At 42.4% G+C, this 17,829-nt stretch overlaps 1 protein-coding gene across 7 annotated transcripts in view; it reads right to left on the minus strand.

The window, feature by feature from the left end:
* Positions 1 to 121: 121 nt before the first annotated feature.
* Positions 122 to 17,829, minus strand: part of MAP3K15 (mitogen-activated protein kinase kinase kinase 15) — a 137,188-nt gene continuing 119,480 nt past the window's right edge. For 2 of the 7 annotated variants that reach the window (XM_073356727.1, XM_073356720.1), the window contains exons 23-30: positions 17,545 to 17,719; positions 14,673 to 14,858; positions 12,551 to 12,656; positions 7,724 to 7,937; positions 2,089 to 2,201; positions 1,695 to 1,792; positions 1,522 to 1,598; positions 124 to 762 (exon numbers count right to left, since the gene is read on the minus strand). In XM_073356727.1, coding sequence (XP_073212828.1) covers positions 681 to 762; positions 1,522 to 1,598; positions 1,695 to 1,792; positions 2,089 to 2,201; positions 7,724 to 7,937; positions 12,551 to 12,656; positions 14,673 to 14,858; positions 17,545 to 17,719 — 1,051 coding nt within the window. In that variant the 3' untranslated portion in view covers positions 124 to 680. Of the gene's footprint in view, positions 763 to 1,521; positions 1,599 to 1,694; positions 1,793 to 2,088; positions 2,202 to 7,723; positions 7,938 to 12,550; positions 12,657 to 14,672; positions 14,859 to 17,544; positions 17,720 to 17,829 lie in introns of those variants that run through there. The other 5 variants (XM_073356736.1, XM_073356746.1, XM_073356766.1 and 2 more) reach the window with 5 other exon arrangements.

Genomic DNA, 17,829 nt, shown 5'->3' on the forward strand with positions numbered 1-17,829 from the left:
TTGTAAAGAGAAATAAGGATTTACTTTGGAATTTAATTTATAGAACTTGAAGATGGGACTAACACTATACAAATTAGTGTTTATGATTTTGTTAAATTGGTTTTGCTGCTTAAGGAAATGAAACTCTAGCCACAGAAAGCAAACATTTCAATATTTAATTATCCAGAAGTTCTAGGTAACCACATACATTTCCCTATCTTTTATATACATTTGATTAATACTTAATAATCAGTGCACATGATAGCAGAACAGTACAACACATTCTAAAAAATCTGACGTATCTAAAATTAGAATGCATTTTAAATACAAGATTGTTCAACAAATAGACTGGTCTAGGTATAAGACATGTGCTTTATTAAAAACAGCAAGCTGGTTTTTTCAGCTGTAGTTGTATTTACATTGACAGATGCATTACATACATAATGCACTTAATTTTTACAAATGATTAGAGAGTGGTTTTAAAGACTTTTCAACATCCAGGATCTAATGGGCAAAAATCACAAACACCCGCTTAAAGAAAGCTATGCTAATGTCCACTGTGCATTACATTTTGAAGTTAAATTTTTACATTGATAAACAGGCCATTTAGCTGTGCAAAATTGCAGGACCAATATACAACAATCTAATAATTTAAGGCTTACTTGGAATGTGTTTTCTGCCTGTGCAACTGTAAGAAAGAATTAACAGTTGGTTTCTGAGGGCTTATTAGCCATTTTTCTGTGGTTTAATATTGCATTCCAAATTCTGCAGAGAAGACCACCACTATAAAGATGAAATGAAAATAGGAAATAACACTGAATTAGAAACTATATTTAAAATTCCAAAACATTATGCCAATAGTAATTGCACTCTTGGAAAGCGTTGGGAGAATTTTTTTAAATTCTATGTGTGATCTCTCCTAGGGAACAGGAAATTCCAAATAGTGATAGAGGGGAGAGCTGGCTAAAGGAAGCTGGGAATAATAATTTTCATCTATCACTAAATACGTCAAACTGCTTTTCCATTACTGCCAGAGGTTAATATTTTTGAGGAAGAATTTTGATTTTTTTTAAATCCTTTCACAAGGCTGTAAATAATTTGTGCATAATTTCCAAAAATTTACTCTCTCTCAGTTAGTAAGTAATTCAATCACTGTGAACTTTCTGGAATGCCAACATAGAAAAGCCATCCATAATGGCCCTCATGTCCAAGAAAGGATGACTATGTAAAGAAAACTTCACTTAATGTTAAGTCTGTGGCATCCCAACTGTTCTAGATAAAATTAAACTTGCCCCAGTGATCCTGCATGAAAGTGTCCCTTGCACCATAGGCCTTAACACCTACATATTTAAATATTCTTTCAAGTTTACTAAAAGAGAAAATTAATCTTTACAAGGGGTTCTTGCTATTAAATAAGCTTTCACAGCTTCATTGCACAAACTCATTTTTTGATAAGGACCACTACAGTGATCCTTGACATCTTTATATTAAGACCAATAGAATGGCAAGCACATTTCTGGCAGTATTCAAACATTGCCTTACCGTAGTCTAAGGTATCTCAAGTCATCCTTAGTGATACTATTAAGGACATCATTTAGTGCGTAATCCTCTTCAGCAAACTGAAAGGCAGAGTTGTTCCTAAATTAAGTTATGTTATTTCATTGAAACCAAACTGGTATTAACAATAAACAGATTGTTAATTTTTGGTTTTTTACCCTCTCAATTGCATCTGAGTCAGCTCCTTGTTGTCTTAACCAGTCTAGGAGCTCCTGGTCTACATTCTGTAGAGGAGCTCCTGGGGGCCTTTGAAATTCTGTAATAATTTAAATATGTAGGTTAACTGGTCAACAACATGTAGAATTGTACAGCTGTATGGGTATTTTCTAGGGCAAAAATAGTTAGCATCAGCTTGCTGATGCTTTCCTCAAATAGAAGGCACCCTATGTCTTTGGGCCACCCATTTCTTCTTAGACTATTCCAAGGCCGAAAATACAATCATGCAAAATTATTTAGTAAGTCCCATTTAATGAGAATCTGATTCAAGCAAAGCTTTTGGTAAGCATTTGGAACTGAGTGCAAGGCAATCTACAGAAATATAACTCCTCCTACCTGTAGGCTTGGACTGTAACTGAAGCAGGTGTAAATCTTGGGTTTTCTGCTCTAGAGTTTGCCGTAAGAGGGTTTGATACTCGCTCTCCTTCTGAACCAGGACTTCCAAAAGCCTATGAAATGTGACCAAACCCGTAGATAGTCAAGTTGAGAATAAAATCTGTATTCATATTTTAATGTCCCAAAGAGTATCTTGAGTACTTTCAAAAATAAGAGCTGTTAAATACCAGTATTTACAGAAGAGCTATATCTACACATTGCTGAGTTAATTCCCTTTCCAAATGAGTACTTTCTCCTACACAAACAGCCAAACAAAATGCAGTCCAATTCCTAACCCAGAGTTGAAATCCTTTCCTGTAAACATACAAATACAGTAACTGTAGTCAAATATTCTAGCAACTATTTTCCTTTTATTAAGTAATTTTGGTTTGACGTTTTACAGTCTCTGAAAACTAGGATAAAAGTGGCATTAAGAGAGATGTATCCTATCAAATCGTGTTTCGTAAACTCTTCGGTGCAGAGTGTGAGTGGAAAAGGATGTTTCAGGTTGACAAGTGCCAAACAATTTTCTCCAATATTACTAAAATTTATAGTTTAGAGAAACAAGAAAGGTTCGTTAAAAACAAATTTTAATTATGTGCCAATACAGCGAAAGTCCTCCCACTATTTTAATCACGTGGGGTTTTTTTGCCCTTAGGGGACACCAAAATTATAAACAAGCAAAATCACAACTATTGACTTTACTAATAAAATTAAAACTAAACAAGCAAGCAATAACTGTTACTTCAGTTAGTCTTTTCGTATGTGGAGAATTAAAAAGATTACACCTTAAAGAGTGGGCCTGCCTCTAGTAGGGGAGCTCTTTTCTTGCTAAATTAAGACCCAAGTACATTATTCCCCAAATTAGTATTGAGTCCAGCCTCAATGTAAAACAGCTTCTAGAAGGGCTAGCGAACTTTAAGCAGCTCCGACACCCGTTTCCACATCTATAAACTGTTTTATGATGATATATCAAAGGTAAGTGATCCTAGGCTAAGTCTTATGAACCCAAGGAAAGTGTTTTAAATCAGTTACTCAAAAGAAGCCATTCACAGAGCTGTCTTGGGGTAGAGAAAATAATCCAGAATTTTAACCCAAATTACATCCCACATTTTTGCTGTTTGCCAAGGTTAGTTTATGACACTCTGTAGCAATGCACAGGCTAAACAATCTTTGTTTTTAACAAAAGGAGCTGTTAATACCCTAAGTCCAAATATTGCACTGCAATTGTAAAAGTCACTGCAAGAAAAATTTAAATTCTTTGTGAGTCCTTTGGCAAATTGCATCTCACTCATCATGCTGAACTGGAAGGCTGCTGCATCTTGATGCTGTTCTGTGGCTTCTTTCTTGTTAGCTGTCCAATTGCTGTTATTGCTTGCTTGCAGAAGTGTCAAACAGGCTATGTCATGAGTGCGCTTCTGAGAGCTGCCTGCTGAAGTTGAGAGACGTGAGCATTGTGCTACTGGTTGCTCAGCACAGCAAGCTTTTATATCCTTTCCGTAGTCTTTACTGAAGGAGGAAAACGTCCCTCTTTGGCCGGATTAATAAATTAGCTGCTGTTATCCTTTCATTGACTCAGTGCCTTCATGGATTGGCTACAGCAACATCTTCAGTTCAGGAATATGCACTCTGCTACTGTCTATGCAGCAGGGTGGTAATTTTTCTTCCATTCATTGGCTATATTGACTAAAGATGCTCTAAGCTGAAACTCTTTTTCTTACATTTCCCTTGAATTCCTTTGGGGGGTTAATAATTGAGTTTCTACTTCAAACAGGTCCAAATACCCTTTTGCCATATGTAAAGGCCTTACAGCTCTCAGTAGCCTTTTTAAATTTCAGCATCCTGAAAATTGAATAGCCATTCAAGAAGGCATGGGAGAAGTGACTCTTGGTAAGTAATTTGCCAAGCAGTGCCAGAGAACTAGTAGAGAATTATTTATATTAATGTGTGGAACTAAAGTGGCTTTTTACTGTAGTAACTGCTGATAGCATCAAATGATCTTGCTACAAAATCTCTATTCTCACAATGTATTAGGAATTTGAGACTTGCATTTAGATACAAAACATTTGTAAATACATAAGGTGCTTAACCATCATTAAGTATTTGTTGGGGTTTTAAAATGAAAGTGTTTTCTTTGGTGAGAAAGCCTGTATATATGGGTCCTGGTAACAGTGCATCCCTGAACATTCCTACAAAATCTCTTGCTTCAGGCAAAACTCAGACTTGTATCACATGCCAGAGAGCCGCACTTGGATCTTTGAACAAACAATTTTACTGGTCTGCTGGCCCTTTTGACCAAAATGGTCCTGAGATGTAGGATTCAGAATTTGCAGTACACTTTCAACTTGCAATTTAAAAACCTCTTTTTAAATATTGTATACAAAGAACAAATTAAACTACTGCTTTATATACACCTAAGAAAAATATGAGAAGTTAAAGGAAGACTGAAATTATAAAAGCTCTATGGGGGAGTATGTGCTGTTGACAAATCAGACTTTCTGAGGCTTTCTTAAAATTCAGTCAAGGCAAAGGCAGGTTTGTAATCACCCAGCCCCTAGGTACCCCCTCCCTCCACCCTAAGCTGTTTTCAAACTTTTTGAGCTAAGCCACCAATCTTTGAGTTACAAGTTTTGGTTGCACCTCCCTGCCCCAACCCAGACAGGCTGGGTGGCCTGCTGAGGTGAGTCAGGGAGTGGAGGTGGCACCCCTTCCCTGAACCCCACCATGCAGAGGTGGCTCAAGTCCTTCTGGCCCCAGCCCCCTAGCAATAAGTCATCAAGCTATACCTATGCCCAAGGCCCCTGCCCTGCCCTCCTACGCCCCTGCTGGGCCCTGGCATTTTTATAGCATATCAAGGGGGGGGGGCGTCAGAGAGAAAAAGGTCATTTATCTTCTAGCCAGTTATAGTTAGTTTAGTCTCGTTATTTCCCAAAGAAGAAAGGGGGATGGCACCCTTCGAACCTCTGAAACTCAAGTTCATCCATTGGTTCAAATTCCTAATCTCAATGCTGGATCCTCAAGATGGGCTCTTGGCTTGCAAGATACACTGTCATGTAGAAGTCTAGCTGGCCCACAGGAAATACGTCAGGTTTCTGATGGAGAAGTCTCATTATCGCTATACATCTGGCTACACATCTGAGAAGGCAAGGAATTAAAATTGACCCCAGAGTGACTGATTCGAGGTCAGTCAGCTCCACCCGTGAATGACTCCATTTGAGTACTTTTGGTTCTCTTTGCCATAGTGTGCCTCAGAGTCAACAGACCAAAGTCTACTTTCAGCCCTGTCCCAAGTATAGAAGTCATGGGGACCTCTCGGACTCCTTACTGGCAAAGGCCTATCTGCCCCAGGACAGATTTCTCACCATTCACAACCTCGTCAAACAGCTTCCAACTTAGCTGACAACATCAGCCCAGAACCTGTTTGAAACTCGTGTCTCATGCCATGTGAGACAGGTTGCCAGAGTTTCCCTGCACTGCATGCAAAGACACCATCCCCTGGCAGGGAGGGGTGTGCAGCACTAGGGCCTGGGTGCAGCTCAGGTTGCAGGGAGAGGGACGGCAAGGGGATGCGTGCGGGCAAGGGGGTAAGCTCAGGGTGTAGGGAGGGGGTAGGGGCTGTGTACTGGGAGGACTCCCCCGCAGTCCCTGTTCCCAGAGGGTGGCTGCAACTGCACTCCAGTTCCTTGTGTTCTGTATCACAGCCCCTGGCAAGCACATGTAGTGTTTATACTGTGTCATGTTAAAGGTCATGATGTAGTATACAGAGGTTACAATTCCCCAGGGGGTCCTCTCACAGGATTGGTTGAAGGACCATCTACATGTCTCCAGCAGTGTCCTGCTCCACACCTCTCTCCAGCATGACAGACTTATTCATAATAGAATTGGGACTGTATCTGGGCCATCAGAATCAATGCTTCTGGCTCCCCGCAGAAGGCCAATATTCACTAAAACATCCTGGAATTGAGGGCCATTTGGCTAGTGTTCATAGCTTTCCTCCTGACTCGTCAAGGTGTCACAGTATTATCTGGACAGAACAGTTGTTTTAAGAATTCTCCTAGACTGTTCCTAGCATTTACTCACAGAACCTATCGCTACCTAAAAACTGTCAAAATGGGTCTCTGATTGTATTAAGGCATGCTATGTGGTGGTACGCTGAGGTGCAGTGAGCACATTAGGACCCGTTCCACCAGAGCTTAGGCAGCTTCTGCAACTTCCCTGAAAGGCATCCTAATCATAGAAATCTGCAAAGCAGCTACCTGGAATTCAGTTCACACTTTCACCCTGCACTATTTGCTGGTGGACAGCTCCAGCTCTGACAGCCGCTTCAGCAGAGCTGTCCTACACTCATCAGACTCAGTTACTGCTTGAATCTCACCAGAAGTGGAATCCATGTGGGCAATCGCTCGAAGAAGAAAAGTTACTTATCCTACAAAAACTGGTTCCTCAGGATGGTGTCGTCCACATGCATTCCATAGCCCACCCTCTTTCCCAGCTACTATACAGTCCTTGCCCCATTGGATTCAGCATTAGCGAAGGAACAGGAAAGCAGTGGCAGCTGTCCCATTCTTTACACACTGAATTATGAAGCACAAGGGGACCCATGCATGGCCTCACTGGATGTTGCTCCTCAAAGAGTCCAATCTCGCGCACATAAGGCATGAGTACACCTTAAGTGGAACACACATAGACAACACATCTCAAAGAACTACAGTTCTTTACTGTACAGTAAGCATAGTTACTAGGGGGTAAAGAACCATTCTTTCATCAATAAGAATTTTTTACATGAATATTGAGTTTTCTCTGCCCTGAAGGACTCTCTTTCCTTTATGTTTGCACAGCACCTAGCCTACTGGGCCCCAATCCTGATTTATCATGATGGTGCCCAGAGATCCCAAAGTTTTAGTAATTCAACAAATCAGTGCAGTCCTTATTTTACTGTGTGGTCCCATATTAAGCCTGTGTTGACAGAGCTGCAGCTTTTACAATATTATCTACTGACAAGGACTCCAGATTTTTCATTACTGGGGCGAAGGGGCTGATGTGAGTCCTACTGTACAGGCATATATAAAACCTTCTGAGTTGTCTAATGCAGATTGTGTCCCCACCACTGGGCATTACATCCTGAATTCTTAGACCAGTAATTGTATGTGATTATTTGGAATTTTCTGACGTGACATTTAGACACCTCCTTTTAGTTGCCACTACTCCACAACACTGGTGAGAAAACTGGAGTTCAGATCACACTGGGAATCCTGTGCTTATATTTAATATCCAGTGTTTGGCACCCTTACCTGAGCACTCTCATTTACAAATAAAAAGCGTGTGTCAATGCTTACTGGGACTCCAACATTTTTTCCATGTACTTTCTGTGAATTGCAAGATCCTAAGCGGTGTTGTAAGATTTGGTGAAAGTTATACAAGTGCTTAGATATATTGCTGGGTACCTTTCTGAGACCACTTGGTGAACTCTTGACTAGAGGTTACTGTGGTTGATGAACATATGCCTATGAATAAACGTTCTTTTTTGAGTGCATTTATTCTTGAAGGCTTTCGGAAGGCCACATGAAAAAAGGCATAGCTCTACACGCGAAAATACCTGTTTGTCTCTTGTTTAAGTTTGGCTAGCTGCAGATTAAGATGTTGCTGCTGTGATTCATGTGACACCACAGAACCGAGTGTGCTCACTCCAGATGTGACAACTGGCTCTTCATTTCCATTTTGTTCCACTGGGTGGCAATCATCTTCCACTTCATCGGCATCTTTTTCCACTCCTTCAGTCTCTGAAGCTGGCTCAAAGTGAGCTTGAAGTTCTGCACAAACCAACGAAGAAGTCCGTTTAGTACCACTTACCCTTGGTTTTTTGGAGGCAGTGAATGTGGGAAAGCTACCGGAAAGCAACTCCTTTTCTGGACAGCTTATGGGCGGCATATTTCCTCTTTAACTGAAAAAAGCTGCCTCAGCTCAGTAAAGTAATGATGAGATTTTATCCTGATGCTTCCCACATGGAATGTACTTTCCTAGGGTGTTTAATAAAGGAGACACCAGTAGCTAGGAGTGAAATGTAACCTTGGCAAATATTAACACATGATAGCATTCGTCTCTTACATTAATTGGACCACAGACTTTGTGGCATCATTTCCGAACAGGATTAAACAGCAGCAGTAGCAGTATTAGTGCATTCATCTGTGGATAGGTCCCTGTTTGTATGGTGTTCACAATCTTACTAGTCTATAAAATGGCAAGCGTGCTGGTGATGTAGCAGAAGTAATAAATAGCATGGATAGGCGGTAGCTATTCAGGATTCTGTTTACATAATGGGGAAACAGAGTTGCTTTTAGAGAAAGAAGAATTCCAGAAAAGTTTGGTTACTTACTTTGTGCACTAACTGGCATTCTTCAAGATGTGTTGTTCCTATCTGTATTCCTCCTGATGTGCACATGTGCTCCATATGCCTGAGACCGGAAGATTTTCACTAGCAGTGTCCAATGGCTCATGCCTGCACCCTTCTCCTTCTGCTCCAAACCAAGGGTACAAGGGGTGATGTGGACTGACTGCCTCTCCAGGTCCTTCTCCACAGCAAATAACCTTTGGATAAGGATCTGAAGCAGAGGTGGGCAGTGGAATACACGCAGGGACACATCTCAAAGAACTCCAGCTGCTGTACAAGGTAAGTTACCAGACTTTCTTTGAATGATGGTCCGTATGTGTATTCCATTCGAGGCGACTCACAAGCCATACTCATTGAGGAGGAGGGTGTGAGGAACCCTGCTGTACCACAGACTGAAGGATGCATTTTCTGTAGAAGCTTGTACCAGGACAAAATGTCTCAAAGGTATGCACAGAGCCCCATGCTGCTGCTCTGCAAATCTCTAGAAGAGGGACATCTCTACATGAAGTTACAGATGTACACTGGGTTCTGGTCAGGTGTGCTCTCTCACGCTGTGGGGGAGCAATTGCTGTCAACTCATAGCAAAGCAGAACGCAGCCCAAAATCTATTTAGGAAGTCTCTGTGAGGAGATGGCTAAATGTATGAGGGGGGAAGCAAAGGAGACAAATAATTTAGGAGATTTCCTGAAAGATGTTGTCCACTGTAGGTAAAAGGTCAAGGCTCAATAGACACTGTCCTCTGTGGTGGCATGGGGCTTTGGATAGAAGACAGGTAAGTGGATGACCTGAGTCAGATGGAATTATGAGATTACTTTTGGATTGAATTTAGAATGTAACCTCAGGGAAACTTTATCCTTATGGAAGGACATATAAGGTGGGTCAACCGCAAGGGCCTTCAGCTCACCTACTCTTCTGGCTGAGGTGAGCAACCAGATAGGCAACCTTCATGAACAGAGGAGTGAAGGAACTTGAGGCTAAAGGTTCGAAGGGAGAATTTGTTAATGCTGACTGGACTAGATTGAGGTTCCATGTCAGAGTAGATTTCAGCACTGGGGGAAAGGATCTTGACAAGTCCCTTCAGAAACCTGACTATAGTCGGGTAGCTGAAGACTGAATACTTGTCCATTGGAGGGTGAAAGGCACTAATAGCCACCAAGTGCACTAGAGAACTTCGATGTTTTCAGAGAGAGAGAGGAGGTAGGTCATAATTGTAGGGAGTCTTGGAATTGATGTCATAAGGAGAATCTCTTCCATTTTGCTGCTTAGCATTTTCTGTTATTGTTGAGGATGGACTGTACGGTCTCCAAGCATGCTCTAAGTTCATCATCCATCCAAATATCAGCAAAGGGAATGTCGCTCTTGAACCCCTAAAGGTATATAATGGTTAGTCCGTCTTCTCAATGAACAGGTTATTTCCCTTGATGGGCAGATCTTCCAAGGTTGATTGGGCTTCTTTGGGAAAACCGGAGGATTGGAGTCACAAAGCCCACCTCATGACTACAGATGGTGCCATCGAGTGGGAGGCTGTATCTGCTGCATCTACCAAAGCTTGGAGGGCAGACCTGGCTAGCAATTTACCTTCTTTGATGATTGTTTGGAATTGAAGTCTGTGTTCTTGAAGCAGCCGGTTGACAAATTAGAGAACGGATTATAATTAATAAACTCATACTTGGCCATTAAAGCCTGATAGTTTGCTATTCAGAACTGTAAACTTGAGGGAGTGTAGTTCTTTCTCCCAAAGAAGCCTAGACATTTGGCCTCCTTATTTGTGGGTGTAGATCTGGGTTGATATTGCTTGTTCCTTTCAGTGACAGCCTGCACCACTAGAAGTTCAGAGTTGGATGCAAGAATAAGTATTATGCCGCTTTAGATGGTATAAAATATTTCTCCTTTGTTTTTTTCAGAGTGGGAGCACAGATGGCTCGAATATGCCAGACCATCTTGGCTAGACCTAATATAGCCTCATTGATTGGCAATGCCACCTTGCTAAGATCTGAACTTTGAAGGATATCCAGTAATGTATGAGGGATAACCTATGCTTCTTCCAGGGGGATATGAAGCATGTCTGCAGTTCTCCTTAGGAGATCCTAAAATTGCTATAGTCATCAGGTGGTGGGGCTGGTGTGACTGCCTCATCTAGTGAGAACAATGATATCCCCACAGTGGCTAGTGGCTCTGCCTTGTTGAGTTGTTTCTCTTCCTCAGAGCATTCCTGAGTGGGTTGGGGTTCTTCCTCAACTTGCATTCTTGTCCGTCTGTATTCAGGATGTCTGATAGAGGGATCCCTGGGACCCCAGTAAAGCCATTGACAGAGTTCATAGGGATAATGAGGTGGTCTCCAGGGAGAAGGGTACTACTGGTCCCAAGCTAGGTCCTGTGGGAGTGAGAAGGTGCCCGTGAGATTTTAGAGCCTCTGCTGGAGCTGACTTCCTGTCTTGATAAGACTGGTAAGCTCTCCCCACTGATCCCAGGCTTGTTGGAGGAGCACAAGGCCTCTGCGTCCATGGGCAGGGCTGTTAGTACCAGTGATGGTCTTACTATGCTTCCACTGGTAGATGGTCCAATGAGTGACGAAATGATGGTGTGGGGACAGAATCAGTGATTCTGCGTATGCACAGACTGTAACATCCTCCAAGATAGCATATCTGACCACTGTTGCTGGTGGGCTTCTGTCTCTTGGTGGCACTGGCAGTGCCAGTTTTGAGCAGAGAGCGGTTCTCAGTACCAATGAATACTCCATGCAAGTCAGCACTTGTATAGGACTTGTCCACTCACTCCTTTCGCCCGTTGGTACACAGGACGGTCCTGCTCCTTCAGGGGTTGATGGTCTCGGGGCACTTTTGCCTCTTGGGGCCATGGAATTTTGGTACTGTGTTCCTTAGGACCTCCTGACACACCCATATTGGGGTGCAGAGTGTCGCCCAACATAGAATGCGCTGGGGAGAAAGTCCTCTCCTTAGATGAGGACTTAGAGGGGGATTTCTCACATACGTTCTTGTGAGAGTGTTTACTCTTACCCTTCTCATGGCTGTCCTGTTTGCTAGAGTCCTTAATTCTGTTCCCAGTGTGGACACATCCACGCTCTTAAGACTGCTTCTTGGTGCCTCTGCCCAACGTACATGAGGTCTGATGGGCCAAGGTTGGACTGTGGCCTCCTGAGCGATCCATCAGCAATGTTTGAAGTCAGAACTCTCAGGATTGGTGGGTCGAGTGAGGAAAGGACCAACAAATATTATACTTGGAGGAGATGTGAGCTTCCCCGAGGCAATACAGACAAGTGTTGTGGTTGCCGCTGACCAGGAAGGCCCAGGGGAAAACCATGGAGATCTTGAATCCTGGCATCTTGGACATGCTAGGAATCCTCTACATGGGCGTGGGGAGTGCAGAGGTACCCCCAAACAATGGCTCCTAAAACTAACTAGGTCTAGAGGAAACTTATATAAGTACAAACCATTTACAACTTTTTACACATAAACAAAGAACACTAGCTAAAGCTGTGGATAATGGAGGAGCCCTGTCTCAGACCAAAGGTGATAGGAAGGAACTAGAGAGGCAGTTGGTCTGCACCGTCCCTGGTTGGAGCACCAGGAGAAGGCGGCCACAGGCACGGACCAATGGACACTAATAATGAAAAGTCTTCCAGTCTTAGGGGTATGGAGTGCATGTGCACCTCAAATGGAATACACACAGAGACCATCAAATGAAGCACTTCCCTTTCCGTTTAAGGGTAAGTTATGGCCTAATTCCAAAAGCTTTTAGAATTAGGTTTCCCCAGTTATAAAACTATCAAATATAAATGAGTAAATCCATTTCACTCTGTGCAGCCTAGTTCACTGGTAATTTGAAAAAACTGTTGTCCCTGTCCATCGCCCCGTCCCTTCCAGCTGAAGAGAAATCACTCAAGCCCCTATGTCCCCGCTACTAACAAACTTCAGAAATGAGATGGATCAATCAGCTGGAAAGAACGTGAAACCATTTATGATGCATTTTGTAAGTGTTTCATTTAGAAACTAGTACTGATGTGTTTTGATTTACCTGGAATAAGAATAGTGACTGCTGCTTGGACTGCACGGCGAATTATGTTATCCATTGCAAACATCCAATGAGGCCTAATTAAATGATTCCTTAATACTTTGTTCACCTACAAGTATAGAAATAAGCAAAAGCATCAGCCAAGGACCTAGACACTACAGACAAAACTTTGTTTTGTAAAGATTCAGATGAAGCTCTGTAAATTAATGGGAATCTGTATTGTATAAGTCAGCACAACCCTCTCCTCTTGAGACTAAAATTATTAGATGCTGAGTTCAGACTTCACCAGCTCATGAACAACAACTTCCAAATCTCCCATATGTTAATAAAATGCAGTGCTCTCAGCAGCCACTCAGATATCTCAGCATTTGTAGCCATACTAAACAAAATTAAAATTTTGCAAGACTAAGGATACACCCATATATATATATATATATAAAGACAGGAGTTTCTTGAACACTCTTCAATTTAGCTTAGAATAACTAAACTGATAAATGCAATGGTGGGGTTCACAGATGAAGGGAGACTGACAAAAACTTATTTAGCCTGGACAGAATAGGATTAACAGGAGATGTGATAAGACAAGAACTAGGGCATAAAGGGAATATAGTCAATGCATAAGAAGAATTTGAGAAGTATTTTTTTACAGAAAAATTGGTGAATGGGTTTCCAGGTAAGATAGTGGAGCCAAGCAGTCATGTATTTAAATAAAATAAAATAAAAAGATAATGACAGGGAATGTATAAGTCACGGGATCCTGTCTGGTGCTTAGGAGGAGTCAACCAACCTTGTTAGGGGCCCCAAGGAAGTTGTTCACTGGTAACAGCACAATGCTGCTGTTGTCACTGCACGTGCAGCACCAGCTCCCACTGAAGCCAGTGGAAATTCTGTACATGGAGGCGCTGAAGGATCTGGCCCTGAGCTGGTTTTTTCCCCCAGACGAGCAAAAAATATATAAACCTTCTGATATTTTGTAAAAACCTACAAAATCAGGACAGTGAGGGGCAGTGGGATGTATCGGAGTGGCCTCTGGGGCAGGAGAGATCGTAGGGAAAGCGATGCTCTTAGGATTTGACATCTTGGATGAAGCCCTTACAAAAGCCCCATCACAGTTGCCAAATTCATTCCTGAACTACAGGGCCTGATATGATTATCATGGGACAAGACAACAAAAGAGCTGGGACCCTAGGGAGATATGGGAGTTCAGCAGAGCCCCATTTATCCAACCCTCCATTAACCAGCTCTCTGAGTTAACCAAATAACCAATGCACACAGGTCCAGAAGCAGGTGATCTCTCCTGTGACCACCAGATCGCACTGCAGCCTCGCACTTTCCCATTCTCTGGATTATCCAAATTTTTGATTATCCAATCCAGTCCCAATTAGATCAGATAAATAAGGCTCTGCTGTGTAAGTGAGGATGGGGCAACAAACAGAGAGCAGGGATGAGTAGGGCCCTAGTGGGCATCACTAGCGATGTCTCGGGGGCCTGCTGGGATGAGACGTATGTGCAAGGACCCTGGGATCACCCACACTGTGCCAAGACATAGCGTTGAGGAAGCACCAATGACCTTGGCTTACTCATGCACCAGGCAGTAGTGCTTGAGGAGCCCAAGTGTTTCTGCACTGAGATTTCCATGCACCTAGAGCTCTGCATAGTGCTCAGTATGCCAGGTAGCAATGACTGCTGCATCAAGAGAGACCATTTAGCATTGATGACTCAGCACAGAAGCACTGGGCTCCTCCCTCACCCTAGGTTGTCCACACAGCTGTTCCCCACTACCCAGGTCTCCTCCAAACAGACCTTTTCCCCTGACCCTCAATAACATCGAGCACACATCCCTTCTCACCTCCCAGCTCACCATATCCCAGTACCTCTCTCACTTACCCAACATACCCCCCCAGTGCCTGACACATCACACAGAAGGGCCAAGAGGAGGTATAGGAGTGAATGGCTGTGCGGAGGGGACCATTAGGAATGAGCAGGGCTGGGGAGCAGGGAAAACTGAGGGAAGTAGCAGGGGTTCAGCCAGGAAGGCCCTGGGAGTAAGAAGAGGAGTACAGGGATTTCGTTTATCAGAGTGGAATGCCACTCCCTTCTGCTTCTAGACAAAGGGAGGACGTACTGCATCCTGAAATCCAAACAGCACCAGGTGAATCTGATTGATGGAAGTGCTGTCAAAGTCCAAATCCATTTTCAGCTTGGATATAGTGGAGGCCATCACTCTGTGCTCGGGAGAACGTATGAAGTCCCTTAAAATCTCAATTATCTGCTTGATGTGGGTGACTGAAAGTTGCAGTTCTTCAGAATTCTGGAGAAAAGGTATTCAATGCACTATATCAAGACTCATACGAAGAAACAATAAATCCACTGATAAGAACCTAATGGTTTAGCAGTGCTAATATTACAGGGTTACAATTTATATTTGCTGCTGCTGTTTCTCACACAACCACACACAAATGACGGAACTTTAATCACCCAGCTGCAAGTCCTGCTAAATTTGTATTGTATTCTCTGCTCTAGTCAAACCTTAAGAATTATATTTACTGTAACTTAACATTTACTTTGTGAAAACAAAACCAAGGGTTGTAATGACTGTCCTTGAGGACAATGAAATGAAAAGAGAGTGGATACATAGTTGTTTAGTCAGTGCCCTTTATATTTGCTTCTCTGTATGTAAATAGAGAGGATGACAATCATATGAAAGTCCAGTCACAATATGGGTTCTCTCAATTTATCCCATTAGTAGACGTGTAATTAGTATATAATTTACAGTTTAGTGACTTCTTGTGATAAATTAAGACCTAGTAAGTTTGTTAAATACAGAAAGAATTTGTTGTAACTCAGCATGAAAATCACTGTGTCAGAAGCAGTCACCAGCCCTAAAATATATTTTTGCTTTGTTTCCATTCCAATAGGCTTCTCATGCAGTTCTACCAATTCACTACAACTGCAGCTTTCTCCAAAAATGCAGGCAATATTGCACTGCATGATTAAGTTGGCTGTTAAGGCAGGATACAGATAGTGAGCTAAATTCAGCCACAGTGCAAGAGATAGAGTTCCAGCTGCTTACGCTAGGGCTGAACTTGGCTCAACATGTCTGACCAAGTCACTCATGTCCACAATGTTTAGCACTGTAGACAAGGCCTGTGCACTACACCCTTTCTAGAAAGGATTCAGTGCACTGGCATGACACCACTCAGCATTTTACCTGGACTTAGTCTGTGCTTCTCTAATAGAATTTAGATTGTTTTGTGTCAGAGAAAATGTAGATGAATAAGAAGAGCTGCATTGACCAGTGAAATTAAGATGGTAGTTTTCAAAGATGTCCTACACTTTCAGGATCCAATAGAAAGCAGAACTTTAAACCAATTCATTCACCATCATTTCTGGGTGGGAGAGGTTTATATAGGACAAAAACGTACTAGAGACAAACATTTTCATTTCTATCCGATAATGATAAATTTTACTTCTGTTTTCTTGCTTGCAGATTAATTGCACTGATACTGAATACAAAAAGTATGTAAAGAACCCACCTGCTGACTATGTTAGGAGTTCAACATACTTGGAGTGTTTCCAGCAAAAATTTCACTTGAAAACCACCAAAAAAAGCCCCAAAAATGTCTAATTTTTTTTTTATCAGAATTGGTTTCATTTCTCATCCAGCTCGAATTAATTTACACTTATGCAACCACACAAGCTCTTAGAGTATTGGAGATTTTCCGCACTAAAAGGAAATTCCTGCCCCTATCTCTGTAGGTGTGAAGGTCCTCAAATACATTCGGACTGTTGCCGTTCTTTTGGAAGCCTACTTGACTCAGCACACTTAGGGCACGCTCCAGGCTTCCTGTTCTGCAAGCCAGGCTTGTGGGGAGGGAACGGGGGGCGGTGGAGGTGCCGGTGGAACTACCTCTACACCCATTGTTCTCCATTGAGCAGGGGCACAACATAATGACTTATCACTCACAATGGGTATGTCTACACTGCAATTAAAAACCTGCAGCTGGCTCGGGCCAGCTGACTCACGTTCGGGCTAATGGGCGGTTTAATTGCGGTGTAGATGTTTGGTTTCAGGCTGCAGCTCGAGCTCTGGGATCCCCCTTAGACCAAGCCCCTTACCCCAAGGCAGCTGACACAGGCCAGCTGCGGGTTTGTATTTGCAGTGTAGACATACTCACTGGGGCCTGAGGAATGGACTCTTTCCCTCCAACACCTGCAGAGATCACCAGTTCACACAGCCTGGCTACTCAAGAAGATTTTGTCCCTGAGAGAAAGGCATTTTTACCTTTGGTTGTTCAAGTACTTCCCTACACACTTGATTAGCTGGGGTTTATATGTTGATGATTCAGAAGGTGGTGCTCTTCCCTTTGGTTGATCACTGAACCAACACCCCACTACAATGTATATGCGCTTCTCATACAAGTAAAGTCATAACCCCCAGTTTCCTGGCCAGTTTCCAGTTTGGATAATTACATTCTGCTTGCCTAAGTTCCTCTTGTGTTTAAATGTATAAAGTAATTGTAATGGAAATCACTTCTGATACCATGTCATGTACTCCCTGTACATAACAGGTTTCAGACTGCTACTATCAGGTCAGGGTCCTGTACCAGATATGGACTGGCTACAGAGCTACCATCACAGAGAGAGTACGAGAGAAGTGCACTCTAGAAGATCTTTAAATGCACTGCCACCTATAGCTGTTACACACTCAAGTAAGGCATGTGACACATGCTATAATACAGTTTAGCATTCCATTACAGAAATCTCTTCCCGGAGGAAGACAGTAAAGAAACAGAAAGTTAAAAAATCAGATGCGACTACCAGCCAGTGACCACTGAAAAGGGGTACAGTATAAACCTGGAATGTGGAAGGATGAGTTGCTGTGAATAGTAAAATCTACAAGTACCCTCTCTCATCTGTCATAAAAGAGGAATGCTACATACTACTGGATTTTTAATTTTCCTTTTTAAACACGAAAAGCAGCATTAAAATATTACCTGTGCAAGACACTCCTGTAAGTTTGCAGCAACTTTATTTTGTTCCTCTTTAAGAATTTTATAGAGAATTGCCCGGCGTTCACTGTCCTTCCTTAGCAGAAAGAGACCAGAATCTCTATCCTCAAGGGAAGGAGAAGCACTCCGATCCTCTAAGGCAGAATTCTCATCAGGAACACTGGAGCAGAGACAAGAGAAGATGTAGAAGACATAACTAAGCATTAGAAAAAACAAATCACAGTTGGAAGTGGGTAGGGATATTTACATAGATGAATAAATAATAACTAG

This window comes from Lepidochelys kempii, chromosome 1 (assembly GCF_965140265.1).
Source record: "Lepidochelys kempii isolate rLepKem1 chromosome 1, rLepKem1.hap2, whole genome shotgun sequence".
In the NCBI taxonomy this organism is placed as follows: Eukaryota; Metazoa; Chordata; order Testudines; family Cheloniidae; genus Lepidochelys; species Lepidochelys kempii.